General features: G+C 38.1%; 1 protein-coding gene across 3 annotated transcripts; it reads left to right on the plus strand.

The window, feature by feature from the left end:
- Positions 1–4,612: 4,612 nt before the first annotated feature.
- LOC141754551 (lamin-A-like) lies at positions 4,613–13,438 on the plus strand. Of its 3 annotated transcripts, none has more exons than XM_074613682.1 (13): positions 4,613–4,837; positions 6,082–6,426; positions 8,336–8,492; positions 8,976–9,101; positions 9,238–9,408; positions 10,236–10,361; positions 10,773–10,993; positions 11,105–11,378; positions 11,509–11,616; positions 11,720–11,839; positions 11,932–11,988; positions 12,191–12,391; positions 12,550–13,438. In XM_074613682.1, the coding sequence occupies exons 2-13, from the start codon at positions 6,089–6,091 to the stop codon at positions 12,583–12,585; spliced, it is 1,935 nt and encodes a 644-aa protein (XP_074469783.1). In that variant the 5' UTR covers positions 4,613–4,837; positions 6,082–6,088; the 3' UTR covers positions 12,586–13,438. The 3 variants fall into 3 exon arrangements, with proteins under 3 accessions (XP_074469783.1, XP_074469782.1, XP_074469784.1); XM_074613681.1 differs by having other exon boundaries at positions 4,615–4,837; positions 6,078–6,426; XM_074613683.1 differs by having other exon boundaries at positions 4,616–4,837; positions 6,078–6,426; positions 12,194–12,391.
- Positions 13,439–14,055: the final 617 nt, after the last annotated feature.

Raw genomic sequence — 14,055 nt, forward strand, 5'->3', positions numbered from 1 at the left:
TGGACTATGTATGTTTTATTATAGCATGCATAGAACTAGTGTTTTTTATCTGTAAGTGTTGATTTTGCTTTATAAGAATTAAAGTAGTGTAACCTAGCATTCACGTGACTCCTCGGATGCAAAGAGTTTGGTGGTTGAAACTGATAATCGTGTTTATTCTAGGGTTATTTCTAACAAACATACACTGACAATCAGCTCCTCAGAGTTTGATGGTTGAAAATGATTATTCTAGGGTTATTTCTGCTTGAAAATAGTGTTTTTTTATCTGTAAATGTTGGTTTCTTTGTAAGGATTAAGATACTGTAACCTAGCATTCACGTGACTCCTCTGATGCAAAGAGTTTGGTGGTTGAAACTGTTTATTCTAGGGTTGTTTCTGCATTAAAATGCATTTACGCATGGATTATTCGTCTTTAATTATTAAGACACTGTCATATATTTATCCATACAATCCTATTAGTCTGTACAGTATCCATCTAACAGACATATCAGCTCCTCAACTGCACTTCACTTTTTTTCAGCTCTTTGCCCAGGTGACCACAGAGATCCAATACGGGTTTTCCCACAAACCACATGACAGAAAGCTCTCCAGTCCATATCGAGCCACAAAGCAACGAGCAGCGCTCTTCTCTCATAACTCACTGTGTTTTATGTCGTTGTTGGACAGATATAGTATCTATTTTGACTTTGAGATGAGAAGACAGCTTGAGTTGGAGGACAGTCAGAGGAGATGATGTTGTCTCTGTTCTGTCAGTGTCACGCTTTCCATCAAATTCAGCTGCTGTGGAGGAGATCTGTGTGTGTCTGTCAGCAGCAGGCAACATGTCCTCTCAGCAGGAAACACAGCGAGGAAGAAAAAACATATTAGATTTGTTTTTCTTTATCCATTAATGACTTAGTTCCATTGTGTTTTAATTTGTGAGAGTTTCCAGCACATGCAGCCACACTGCTGAGCTGCATCATGGTTAACATCTGCACTCCAAATAGCTTGAATTAATCACTATGATAAGACAAATAGAGAGCAGCAACACTTGAATACAAATAAATGCATAAATAAATAAATTACTAGATAAATAAATAAATAATCAAATAAGTAAATACGTAAATCAAGATGTCATTAAATGCAGCAAAATAATATTAAAAATGAATGAATAAATAAATGACTCGATAAATAAATAAACACATAAGTAAATACATAAATAAATATGTCATTAAATGCAGCAAAACAATATTAAAAATAAAATAAATTAATTAATAAATAAATAAATGACTCGATAAACAAATAAGTAAATAAATAAATAAATATGTCATTTAATGCAGCAAAATAATATTAAAAATTAATGAATAAATAAATAAATTACTCGATAAATAAATAAATAAAAATTAGCCATTAATTAATTGATCAAATGTGTCATAAATTGATATTTCTGTTTTAATTTGCTTCTTTCTTTATCTTTGTATTAATTTCCTTATTTATTTACTCTTCTGTTTAATTTTCTCTTTTATTTATTAATGTATTTATTTTTTATAATTTGTTTTAAATGATTGGTTAATTTTTGCATTTATTTATTTTTGCAGTAACCTTTTTATTTATTTATGTATTTATGCATTTATTTATTTATGCACGATTTTCCCTTTGCATTTCCCCAAACTTATTTAATGCTGTATTCTTTTCTTTATACATTTCTTTTACATTTCTTTATGCATTTCTGCCTCATTATGCAAATGAGGGGGCTAAAGATAAAATAAATAAGAAATAAATGCCAAAATGAATAAATAAATATAAACAAATACCAAAATGTAAAAATTAATCTGAATAAAAACAAATAAATAAAAGGAAAAAATTAAATGAGAGTAAATAAATAAGGGAATTAATAGAAAGATAAATAATGACGCAAATTAAACAATATCAATTTATGTCACATTTTATCAATTAATTAATGGCTACATTTATTTTTAATATTATTTTTGCTACATTTAATGATGTATTTATCTATTCATCGTGTAACATATTTATTTATTAATTTATGATTTAGGCAGGGATGAAGGAAAAATCACTCATCACATGTCATCCACACTGAAGCCTTGACCCTCAAAAGCCTTCACATTCACAGCAGCAGGGTCTAACATATTCAATAACATATTTTAGCTCATTATTCCTGTTGGTTATTGAAATGACCTCTTGATAATGAGGTATTTATTTCAAGGTAAATAAACAGCCAATCAAATAATTAAAGTCCTTGTTAACATACATTTTCAAAAGAAAACCAGTAATTGGGTTCAGCTGGATCATCTGATGGAGATGTGTAATAAATACAGCACATTCTGGAAAATAAATTAACCATTTAACCCCTTAACATCTAGTTTTTTATTTCCCATTAAGCAGTTTCAAGGTTGGAAAATAAGTACATGTAGTACTCCACACCGTCTGACATGATCACATACAGTTATATCAGCTTGTTCCAACAGTATATGATGTTTACTCTGAGTGAAATACACAGGACTCTATGTTTTTATGGTTGCACCATGCTGTCACACATTTCCCCCAAAATTCAGCTTGACTTTTTTGTTTGTAATGATTGGCTCACCAGCAGGTCACTCTGGTTGACATGGTTTTTTAAAAAAATCCCTTAAATCATAAATTTGCAAAAGAAAACCAGTAACACATCACTGCTAGAGCAGTGGTTTTCAAAGTGTGGTCCTTGAGGTGGTTCTAGGGGATCCCCAGCAAAAAGGGGAATTATTTATTTTCACTTTTGAGTAACACAATGACAGAATGTCTATTTTCTTTTTCATACTTTATTTCCCCCCCTTTTTTTCGAGGTTGTTTTCATATATACAAATTACAGTTTGTAATTACAATAGTTTATAAACCTATTTTTTAAGTAGTTGAGGTAGACGAACACAATAAGTACACTAGAGAAAACAACTTCAGCATTCAAAATTTAAATAAAATTAATAATAATAATAATAATAATAATAATAATAAAAAGAAAAAGAAAGAATAGAATAAAAATAATAATAATAATATTAATACAAAGAGAAAAAAGTAATAATAATAATAATAATGATAATAATAATAATAAAAAGAAAGAATAGAATATAAAATAATAATATGAATACAAAGAGAAAAAAGTAATAATAATAATAATGATAATAATAATAATAATAATAATAATAATAATAATAATAATAATAATAATAAATTAAATAAACAAATAAGTTAATAGAAAAAAAGAAAATAAAAAAAGGGGGGATGTGGGGAGGCGCAGAGTTATAGCAATATCATTTACATGGTCAGGTCACATCCAGGCATATGTAAATGTGCATGGGTGCTAATCCATGTAGCTATATTTTTCCTTCTGTCAGAGTCCATCTCTTCCAAAAACATCCTCCATATTCCTTATTTTGTGAGTTCCCATTTCCATAACCTTTACTTTTCCATTTTATAAAATCTGGGGGGTTTAGTTTTTTTTCCAACCTTTTGTTATTTGCTTCAGTGCTGTAATTCTGAGTATTCTAAATAAGTAACGTTCATCTTTACCGAGACCAATTGGAGGTTTTATGCTCTGCTTTTAAAATACAGAGGTTTTTTGAAACTCATGTCTATTTTTGGTTGAATACACTTTCTATAATAAAACATCTAAAAGCAATAGGGCTGTCCTCAACCAAAGAAATTCTTAATAGACTAACGCTCGTACGATTTTGTTGACTAATTGATTAGTTGATTTGATCAACAGATCTGTTTCTCCACAAAGAATTACACAAAAGCACCACTTTAAATCTTGTGTTTACCTGAGATGTGCTTATAAGTTTCTTGGAAATAACTCATTCAGCATGAAATGTGTAATATAATGGTTCATACGTCTTTTAAATAGTTCACAAAACTGCTTAATATGCTGTCGATCTTTTCACTTAGAACAATTGTATAGAGCTGTATTACATTCATAAATCTGTTTATTAATTCTCTAATTCCTCAGGAAAAATTACTTTAATGTTAACTCAAAAACACTTTATACTTTTCTCATACCGGCTGTGCTGCAGCACCTCTTTCGGTCAGCTGGCCCTCTCTGTTGTGATTGGTCAACGGAACGAAGGCAGGTCATGTGCAAGTGTGTTACTTAGTGACATCACCACGTTACAGAAGAGAAGGCAGGACTTCTAAGCATGGCGTTTCAGGCAGTTCAGGAGCAGTAACTCCCTTTGGCGTGGACTTTGTAACTTTGCAGTCCTTTTACAAATATATAACATAACACACTAAAGTAAAGGGGAAAAGCAGAAAAGCATAATATGTCCTCTTTAAGTAAAGAATAAGGAAGTTAGATTGAGTCAGTGTGCATAAAAAAAGGCTCCAGGTTCTGAAAACTCCGTTAAAACAATCTTATAACGTGTTAATTTTAACTCAATGGAGAAGTAGCCTACTGTATGAGCACTGTGGTTTGAGTCTTAAAATTATCCCTTGTGAGAATCTCATGGCATTGTGCATTTCTTTGAGTAGATGGTGACTCATTCATTCAGATTGCACACCCATTACTGTAGGAGAGAGACAGAGAGAGAGAGAGAGAGAGAGAGAGAGAGAGAGAGAGAGAGAGAGAGAGAGAAACAGCCACCTACCAAGTGCCAAACTTGAGGCCAACCTCTCTCCTCTCCTCCCATCTCATTCTTTCCTATATGGGCACCCACAGATGGATTCGCAGACACTGCAGTAACAGACTGAACAGAGTTGGAGAACTAAAAGGGGAAACTCAGATCACAAGATAACAAAGCCGATTAAACAGAGAAGTCTACGAACACACTCGGAGCAGAGCTTTATCTTCTTCTGACCAGCTTTAAAAAAGGTAAATATTCCTGCCAGAGTTGACATCTTTTGTGCAGAGAGGCTTAACTTTGATCTTTGGGTGGAGTCGACAACCCCTCCCATGTCTTTTGATTCATTCTACTCTTTGTATGTTTTATGTCTGTGCACTCAAAAGAGTTGGAAGTTTCTGGAAGCAGTGCAAACTCTACAGTGAATTATGTTTTCTTTTCAATTCTAAACTTGCCATTATGGCTTTGTACTGTATATACTCGTGTGGAAGTTCACAGATCACTTCAAAGTGAAAATCTATTTATAAGGATGGATTATAGGCGTGTGTTTCAACATTGTTTTCTGGATTCAGTTGAATTATAACAGTGGTGGATGTTGAATGTAGATGGATTTGTAGACTCAGTGGTGGACTGAGGCTGTCTGAGGGGCCAGGGCGAAGAAATAAAAAAGGGCACCAGCTGCATGTGGTGGGGCACGCACAGCAACGCACAGCAACGCACAGCAACGCACAGCAACGCTCAGAAGGTTTTCTAGCATGTAGGGATGCCTTTATGGCACTGCATCATGTTTTCTCCACTGGTAGGGCACACTAGTGGGCACTTTATCACATTTTCTCCACTGGTAGGGCACCCTAGAGGGCACTTTAACATGTTTTCTCCACTGGTAGGGCACCCTAGAGGGCACTTTATCGTGTTTTCCCTCTGGTATGGCACCCTAGAGGGCACTTTAACATGTTTTCTCCACTGGTAGGGCACCCTAGAGGGCACTTTATCGTGTTTTCTCCTCTGGTATGGCACCCTAGAGGGCACTTTAACATGTTTTCTCCACTGGTAGGGCACCCTAGAGGGCACTTTATCGTGTTTTCCCTCTGGTATGGCACCCTAGAGGGCACTTTAACATGTTTTCTCCACTGGTAGGGCACCCTAGAGGGCACTTTATCGTGTTTTCTCCTCTGGTATGGCACCCTAGAGGGCACTTTAACATGTTTTCTCCACTGGTAGGGCACCCTAGAGGGCACTTTATCGTGTTTTCTCCTCTGGTATGGCACCCTAGAGGGCACTGTATCACATTTTCTTCACTGGAAGGACACCCCCTTGAGTCCACCAGTGTGTAGAGTAAAATGCATGGCCAATTCCTCCATCCTCCTATGTAAAGTCTTGTTTATATTGTACTAAGTAGCCTATGCACTACATAGGCCTACAGTGTAATGCCAGTATGAAAAATAAACGTTCAGAATAATTAAGTTGATATTCATGTCTGTTTCTTGAAAGATAGAAGCACAATGGCGACACCGAAAAACACTCCCCGAGGTGCCAACACACCACTGTCCCCCAACCGCATCACCCGGCTCCAGGAGAAGGATGACCTGTGCAACCTCAACGATCGGCTGGCCGTCTACATCGACAAGGTGCGCTCTCTGGAGAGCGAGAATGCCGGCCTGCGTCTGCGCATCACCGAGTCGGAGACGGAGGTCAGCCGGGAGCTGACGGGCCTGAAGGCCGCTTACGAGACCGAGCTGGCCGATGCCCGTAAGACTCTGGACTCTGTGGCCAAAGAGCGAGCACGTCTGCAGCTGGAGCTGGGCAAGCTGCGAGAGGACTACAAGGAGCTGAAAGCAAGGTGGTTACACTGATAAGAGAGGGAGTGGGGGTGATTGTAGGGGTGTAACAGGCCCTGAATTCTTTAAAAGCACCCATGTGTGTCTGCAAGATGTAGTTTATTCACAATTAAAGCCAGACGATGTGACTTTTAAAAGACTTTATATCCTTCTTTCTTACAAAAAGCTGAGTTCATAAGCAATAAAACCCACGATCACTCAATTCAACACACTCAGGAGTTTTGCTGTTGCAGACCCACATGGTCTGCAATGACCAATGGCTAATGGTTTGCTAATGTTAGCAAACTTTAGATGCTGTTTAACCAGTGGGAAACCTCAGAGTCTGAAAAGTGAAGCCAATTCGGAAGTGCCTTAAACTTGCATTCTTTCTAATAGCCAGCAGGGGGCGTCTCCACTGGTCTATGAGAAAAATGAGCCTACTTCTCTCTTGATTTATTACCTCAGTAAACATTGTAAACATGAGTTTATGGTCTCAATCACTAGTTTCAAGTCTTCTTCAATACGGCATGATGTTCATTTAGTAAATTATGGTCCCATTTAGAGTCACATAGACCATAAAGCAGGGGATGCTTTAGGGCGGGGCTACCTTGTGATTGACAGGTCACTACCTCGGCGTTGTCCGGTCTGGGAGTTGTCGAACTTTAACCCTTTCACATTGTGTTTTCAGTTCATGAAAGTTAATTGTAAATCCACCATCTAGTGTCAAATCTGATTGCAACAAAAAACCAATACGCTTCAATACGGCAGTCCACAAACCGGTGGGTGACATCACGGTGACTATGTCCACTTCTTATAAACAGACTATGTATGTAACTGATATTACTGAGTCAGTTTGCTGTCCTGATGACTCTTCTCTGTACTACTGTTTTAGTATTTACTATTATCCCATAATTAGCAGTTGTTCAGCAAAACTAACATAAAGCATTAAAGTCAGAAATACCAAACTTTCCTGGAAAGTACTACTTACAATATAACTGTAGACATCAGGTTAGAGCAAACATTGTGCAACTGGTTGCTTCTTTTCCAATATTATAAAGGTTATAAAACAAATCAGCCTGGTATACTCTTTAATGTAATGAAAAGAACCAGATATTTTGCTGCTTTGAGGCTTCTGAAATCCCCATTTTCAACAAAAGCTTTCCCAGTTAAAGGCATCTGTTTGTGCATTAAAGTTTGAGTGAGAGAGTTTGTGATTGTGGTGTTAATATTTAAAACATGTCTGCATGTGATCTGCAGCAGCAGCAGAACACAGTTACTCATTAACTTTGAATAGCCGATGCTTTATTGCCGACACTCTGCGAGCAGCGCTGTCCTGCTGCCGGGGCGGCCACTCCCTGGCTTCAGCATACCCTCCCCATTGCTCACTGCAGTTTGACGTTGGACTTCTACTCCGTCTCCTTCCCATGCTGCCACATCCAGAACCCTGATGACTAACTCTTTCCCCAGTTTCTCCTCCTTCACCACAGTAATCACTATGCACATAATACGTGGCAGTGTTTGGAGAGGGCTCCACTCTTGCCTCCATTATTTTTCCATAAATATTGAGAAGACGGCCGATGTGTGTTTGGCAAAGCCAAGCTGTTGCCATGGCAGCGTCTCAGCCAAACACCAACGGCTGTGGTTTGTGGCTACCGCATAACATGGGACTGGACGTGGATCATTGTGGCCTATGAGTCATATGCACCGAGGTCTTTCCTGTTCCTATCCAGGATACATTCTTATTCAAAAATAGCTCAGATTTGTTTCATTAGTCTGCGTCAAGGAAACTGTAGTAATTCAGTTTCCACTTGGCTCTTAAGTTACAAAGCAAAATGGCAAAACTATCCCCAATCTATACACTGGAATATCCTCCATCAACACATCCAGGATGGTGAAACTTAACATAACATGAGACTCTCTTTGTCTTTGCAGGAACACCAAAAAGGAGTCCGACCTGGCTGCAGCGTTGCTGAGGCTCAAAGACCTGGAGGCCCTGCTGAACTCCAAGGATGCGTCCTTGTCTACGGCTCTGGGAGAGAAGCGCAGCCTGGACGTGGAAAACAGGGACCTGAAGGCGCAGGTTGCCAAGGTAAACTCAAACCCACGCTCAATTTGTAGCTCAGTGGAAACACATCTGGGGTCAATCTTTCTGCAGTTAGCCTACAAGCTCACCAACTCTTAGTTTGTCCCTCATAAACGCCTCTATGTTTTCCACTTTGTGATAATGAATGTCAGCTTATCAAAGACAATTACAACTCTATATTAGCCTTAACTACCAGCTCTTTAGTTTTTCCAGTGGAGTTTTGAAAGGAGCTCATGTAAGTCCAGGACTTACATACATTTTTTTCCGAGTAAAAATGAAATATAATATTCAGTAGTGGTGTGTGTCTGTGTGAGCAAATGAAGCTGACTTCAGCCTTTCTGTCATAGCTGCTTGAGCTCCAACATCTTGATTAAAGAACAGTCTCTCTACTTTCCTGCCCTCCAACTGTATTTACTGAATATTTCTGCACTCTGCTGCCTGAATGTTTGTGCACCGCCTTGCATTAACGTTCTGTTTATGCTTTCTTAGCTGGACACCAGTTTGGCCGATGCCAAGAAGCAGCTGCAGGACGAGATGCTGAGGAGGGTGGACGGAGAGAACCGCATCCAGACCCTCAAAGAGGAGCTGGAGTTTTCCAGGAGCCTCCACTCTGAGGTCAGACTCCCTGAGAAAAGTTATTTTTCATGAATTAATCATTTCATCACTTCATCAGCATCCACCTGTTTGTTAAAAAACAAACAAACATCTGTTTGTAGTTGTGAGTGAAATTGTTTTTGTGATTCTCCAACAGGAACTGCGGGAGACAAAGCGACGTCACGAGTCTCGCATGGTTGAGGTGGACAATGGCCTAGTGCAGGATTTTGAAAGCAAGTTGGCCGATGCGCTGTCGGACATGCGTAGCCAGCACGAACTGCAGATCAAAATATACAAAGATGAGATTGAGAAGACATACAATTCCAAGGTAGAGCATCAATTTTACAACAGTTGTAAGGTGAACTTGAACTTGTGGTCTTCAGTGGAGGATAAAATATCAGTAAGATGACAAACGGCACTGAATAAATACAGTATATCCAAAACATACAGATAGGAATGCACTGTTTTGATATGACAGTTTCATTATGGAGCAGCCATGCAGGTTCACAAACTAGTACAAATGTATGGAGTCAAAGAAGTGCCTTAAAAAACAATTTTCAATTATTTTCACATTCATTTATTTATGTATATATTTTTTAAATATATATTTATATTCTTTTTCATATAAATTACTCTTTTTAAAAAAATTTTAAATAGAGTACATGTGTGCAGGAATTGACTACTCAGCCTGGGCAGGAAGGCCCGCCCAAAGCCAGTCGATTGACAACTTTGCCCTTCAAGAAATAGCAAAAGCAACAGGGGAAAGAATAAAGAAAAGTAAAGGGATAAAAATAAATAAATAATATTTTATAAAAATACAAAAAAATACATAAAAAGTCATTTAAATGCAATAAAGAGATAAATAAATAAAAAAATATTAAAAAAATACAAATAAATATATACAGAAATAAATGAACAAATAAATGTGAAAATAAATGAAAATACTTGTAATTATTATTTTATACTTTGTTATTTTTCTTTTATCTTTATATTTCCTCATTAATTTATTATTTTATTTATTTCTCTTTATATTTCCACATTTATTTATTTTTTTATTCCTTTACAGATTTATTCCTTTTTATGGCACTCAGAGTGCAGAGTTATTTAATAATTAGTATTTTAGTCATTTTCTACCTTGTTGTTTCTTTCTGTCAGCTGGATAATGCCCGTCAGTCAGCGGACAGGAGCAGCCACCTGGTTGGAGCAGCACACGAGGAGCTCCAGCAGACACGAATCCGCCTGGAGTCCATGTCCTCTCAGCTCAGCCAGCTGCAGAAACAGGTGATCTGACACGAGCAGCTCGCACAGATTCTTATTGTGACTTACGCCTTATACAAGATGCTTGTGTGCATAATGCATGGCATGCATTATGCACATATGCCTTTTAAGATTTATAACAAAAGGGTTATGATGTGATGTTTTCCCTCATTTAATTTAATTTTTTTTTTATTTTTTTAGAACAAATAAACACTTGGCTGAGCTTTACAAAACAAAAGACACACAGTAGGCCTATTACTCTCATTATAATATGGCCAAAATGTCACTTAGCCCATCTTCACCCAAAACTATAATTACTAATTACATTGTATTTTTACTGTGTGTGGTTAATGGTTCCTCTGAAGCTGTGTTTTCAGACTTATTTGTCTAATTAAAGTCTGACAATAACTGTGTGATTCTTCTTGTGTGATCCAGCTGGCGGCCCGCGAGGCCACGTTAAGGGACCTGGAGGACGCCCTGTCTCGGGAGCGGGACACCACCCGTCGCCTGCTGGGGGAGAAAGACAGAGAAATGGCCGAGATGAGGCAGCAAATGCAGCAGCAGCTGGATGAGTACCAGGAGCTCCTGGATGTCAAGCTGGCTCTGGATATGGAGATATGCGCTTACAGGAAGCTGCTGGAGGGAGAGGAGCAGAGGTATGTTGGCCACTCACAATTTCAGAAAATAAGAGTGTTGTAGTAGTGACTTCCTCTGTGCTACACTTTTCTCCTGCTGGTTAGTAAACGTCATCATGTCTGTCCCCGCAGGCTGCGTCTCTCCCCGAGCCCCCCGCCCACCAAAGTGACAGGAAGTCGTTCCTCTACTTCAGGAGCTCTCTCTCGATCAGTCCACTACAGCAATCAGAGCTCTCCTGCCAAGAGGCGCCGCCCCAACGACACCGACAGCGAGGCTTCGAGCATCGCAGGTGGAGCTGTGGCCCGCACTCGCATCGCCCAGCAGGCCTCAGCCAGCGGACGGGTCACCGTGGACGAGGTGGACCTGGATGGGAAATATGTCCGACTCAGCAACAAATCAGATGAGGTGAGAAGAGGAATCTGAGAAATCCTCTGTGATGGAAACTAATTGCTCTCTCAGTTCGTCAATAGGAACATATCGTCTACAGTTTTCTGACATTGTTATTTGACACGCTGACTTTTTATCCCACCTTCAGGATCAGAATTTGGGGAACTGGCAGCTGAAGCGGCAGGTGGGCTCCGGTACTGCCATCGTCTTCAAGTTCCCGGTAAAATTCACCTTGAAGGCCGGCCAGAGGGTCACGGTAAGCAGCACCTTTACTCAGCAGAATCACGAATCAGCACAACGACGAACACAGTTACAGATACCTCACGCTTACCTTACCTTACCTTCACCACGGCTGACAGATCTGGGCCTCTGGTGCTGGTGGAACCCACAATCCTCCCTCTGACCTGGTGTGGAAGACTCAGCCCTCTTGGGGCACCGGAGACCTGTTCCAGACCACCCTGATCAGTGCCAATGGAGAGGTATGTTACATCTATCAGTCAGACTTATGGTACTTTATAAGTACTATGATTACATCAAGTAAAGATAAACACTATAATACTTTTTCCTCCAGGAAATGGCAATGAGGAAGGTCACCCGCACACAGTTTGAAGAAGATGATGATGACATGGTGAGAGAAATTGTATTGATAACATATGTACGCATAACATGGAAATCTGCAGGACCAAAAGGCCGTTAGAAGCAATCGCCCGGGGGCCTAATTTTCAAGGGGCTGGTGTACTTTGTATTAGACTCACAACACATTAAGAATCAGAAAATGTGTTCTCATTAAATGCTGTGATATTAACACTGAATCTGTCTCTTTGCCTCAGCAGGTGGCTCACAGCACCTGTGGAGACAGCGAGTACAACCTGCGGAGCCGGACGGTGGTCTGCGGCTCCTGCGGACTTCCTTCAGACAAATCCGGCAGCAACTGCTCCGTGAGCTCAGCCTCCCGCTCCTACCGCAGCGGAGGCCTCTCCGAGGGTCTACTGCCGCACTCCTACGTGTTCAGCGCCAGCACTCCTCGCAAGGTGCAACACATACTATAACTCCCTTTAAAAAAACCTCCTCATGCAAAAGCAAGAGTGTTGTTCTGTATTTAAAGATGTTTAATTCTATTTTTTTTGTCTTTATTTTAAAGTGATTTATGTGTGATGATGAAAGTAACTTTGTCAATCTTTCCCCTCAGACTGGAGCCAGGCTGGAGAACTGTCCAATCATGTGAGTGTCTTGGATCCACGCTGAAACACTTCCTACTCTATTAGTTGTCAGTTAATACTGTAGTTCTTTAGTTAACAGTTGTAGTTATTAGTTTCAGTTCATGTATTTTGGAATAATTTTCAATTATCGTATGCAATAAAACTTTTTTACTGCTTTTTTTATAATGTACATAGGCATGGTTATGAAATGTTTTCTTGAATTTAAATGGTGATTAAAGCAAGTCACTTTTTGTTTGTATTGGTGACATTAAGGTTTGGAAATATCTACCAGACTTCCACCTATAGCAGTAAAATATGATCCTACCAGCTACTTTAACAACTTAAAACAACTGTGTGGGCTAATTTATTCTAAATGCCTTGTTTACTAGTAAAAGAGGGTTGTTGCAGGTAGATCAAATCATACTTTCTTGTGCTTTTCATATCACAGTTAAATCAGATTTGTATTACATTCCGTAAACATACTGATGCAGCAGGGTTGCAGTAAATTCATACATTTTTTTGTGTTCAATTATTTTGAAAAATACATTTATTCTGAAAATAATTTGCTTCTGTAGTTAAAGGGGACATATCATGAAAAACTCACTTTCTCAGTGCTCATACATTTGGGTATCTGGAGCACCTATCAACCCGCAAACTGTCAAATAAGACAACCCAGTCAGTTTTTTTTGTGTGCTGCCTAGATCAGATTTGACAGTATGAGAAAAATAATGTGTCTTTTTTTTTTTTAGCATTAAAGCATGTTCTAGTAGAAAACCAAAATACAAAGTATGAACCTGGAAATGAGCACGATATGTCCCCAACCTTGCTACAGAATATTGTGTATTTGTTTTGCTGATATTAATAAACATTTTTTCAGAATTTGTCTTGTTCTACAAATATGATGTGGTAGCTGTTTAAGTACTTGCCTTACTATAGTACAGAAATATTATGATGGGCAGACTATATTAATTGTGGGGTTAAATGCATTTGATTGACTGACTGTGGCTGTCTGACTGTGATTCATTTGTCTGAATGGTCCTTTTAAAAATCTGAGACAACAAAAAGTAAATATTCTAAATTTTTGAGCTGTTTATTTAAAACCACCAACATTTATAAACATTAATCCAAGAAAAATGTTTACCCCAGATTATTGTATCCATACACCAACTTCATCCAAAACAGGAGAAATCTGAGTTTAATATTTTCCTTTTTCAGGTGTTTTTCAATATTATATTTATTGTTTTTTTGTTCATTTTGAAACAACAGAACAAACATTCACAAACGTCCTCCAATAATAACATTCTCGTACAAAGAAACTTAACAAACCTAATATGAATATAAAATAAGCCAGTATAGAAACAGGAAAAACATATTATATACAACAAATAGATAAATAAGTAAAAAGAATATACACAAGTAAAAAAATTTAAATTAAAAACAATAAAATAAAATAAAATCTATTTATACATACACATATATATACTGTATATTTTCAG

This window comes from Sebastes fasciatus, chromosome 17, assembly GCF_043250625.1.
Source record: "Sebastes fasciatus isolate fSebFas1 chromosome 17, fSebFas1.pri, whole genome shotgun sequence".
In the NCBI taxonomy this organism is placed as follows: Eukaryota; Metazoa; Chordata; class Actinopteri; order Perciformes; family Sebastidae; genus Sebastes; species Sebastes fasciatus.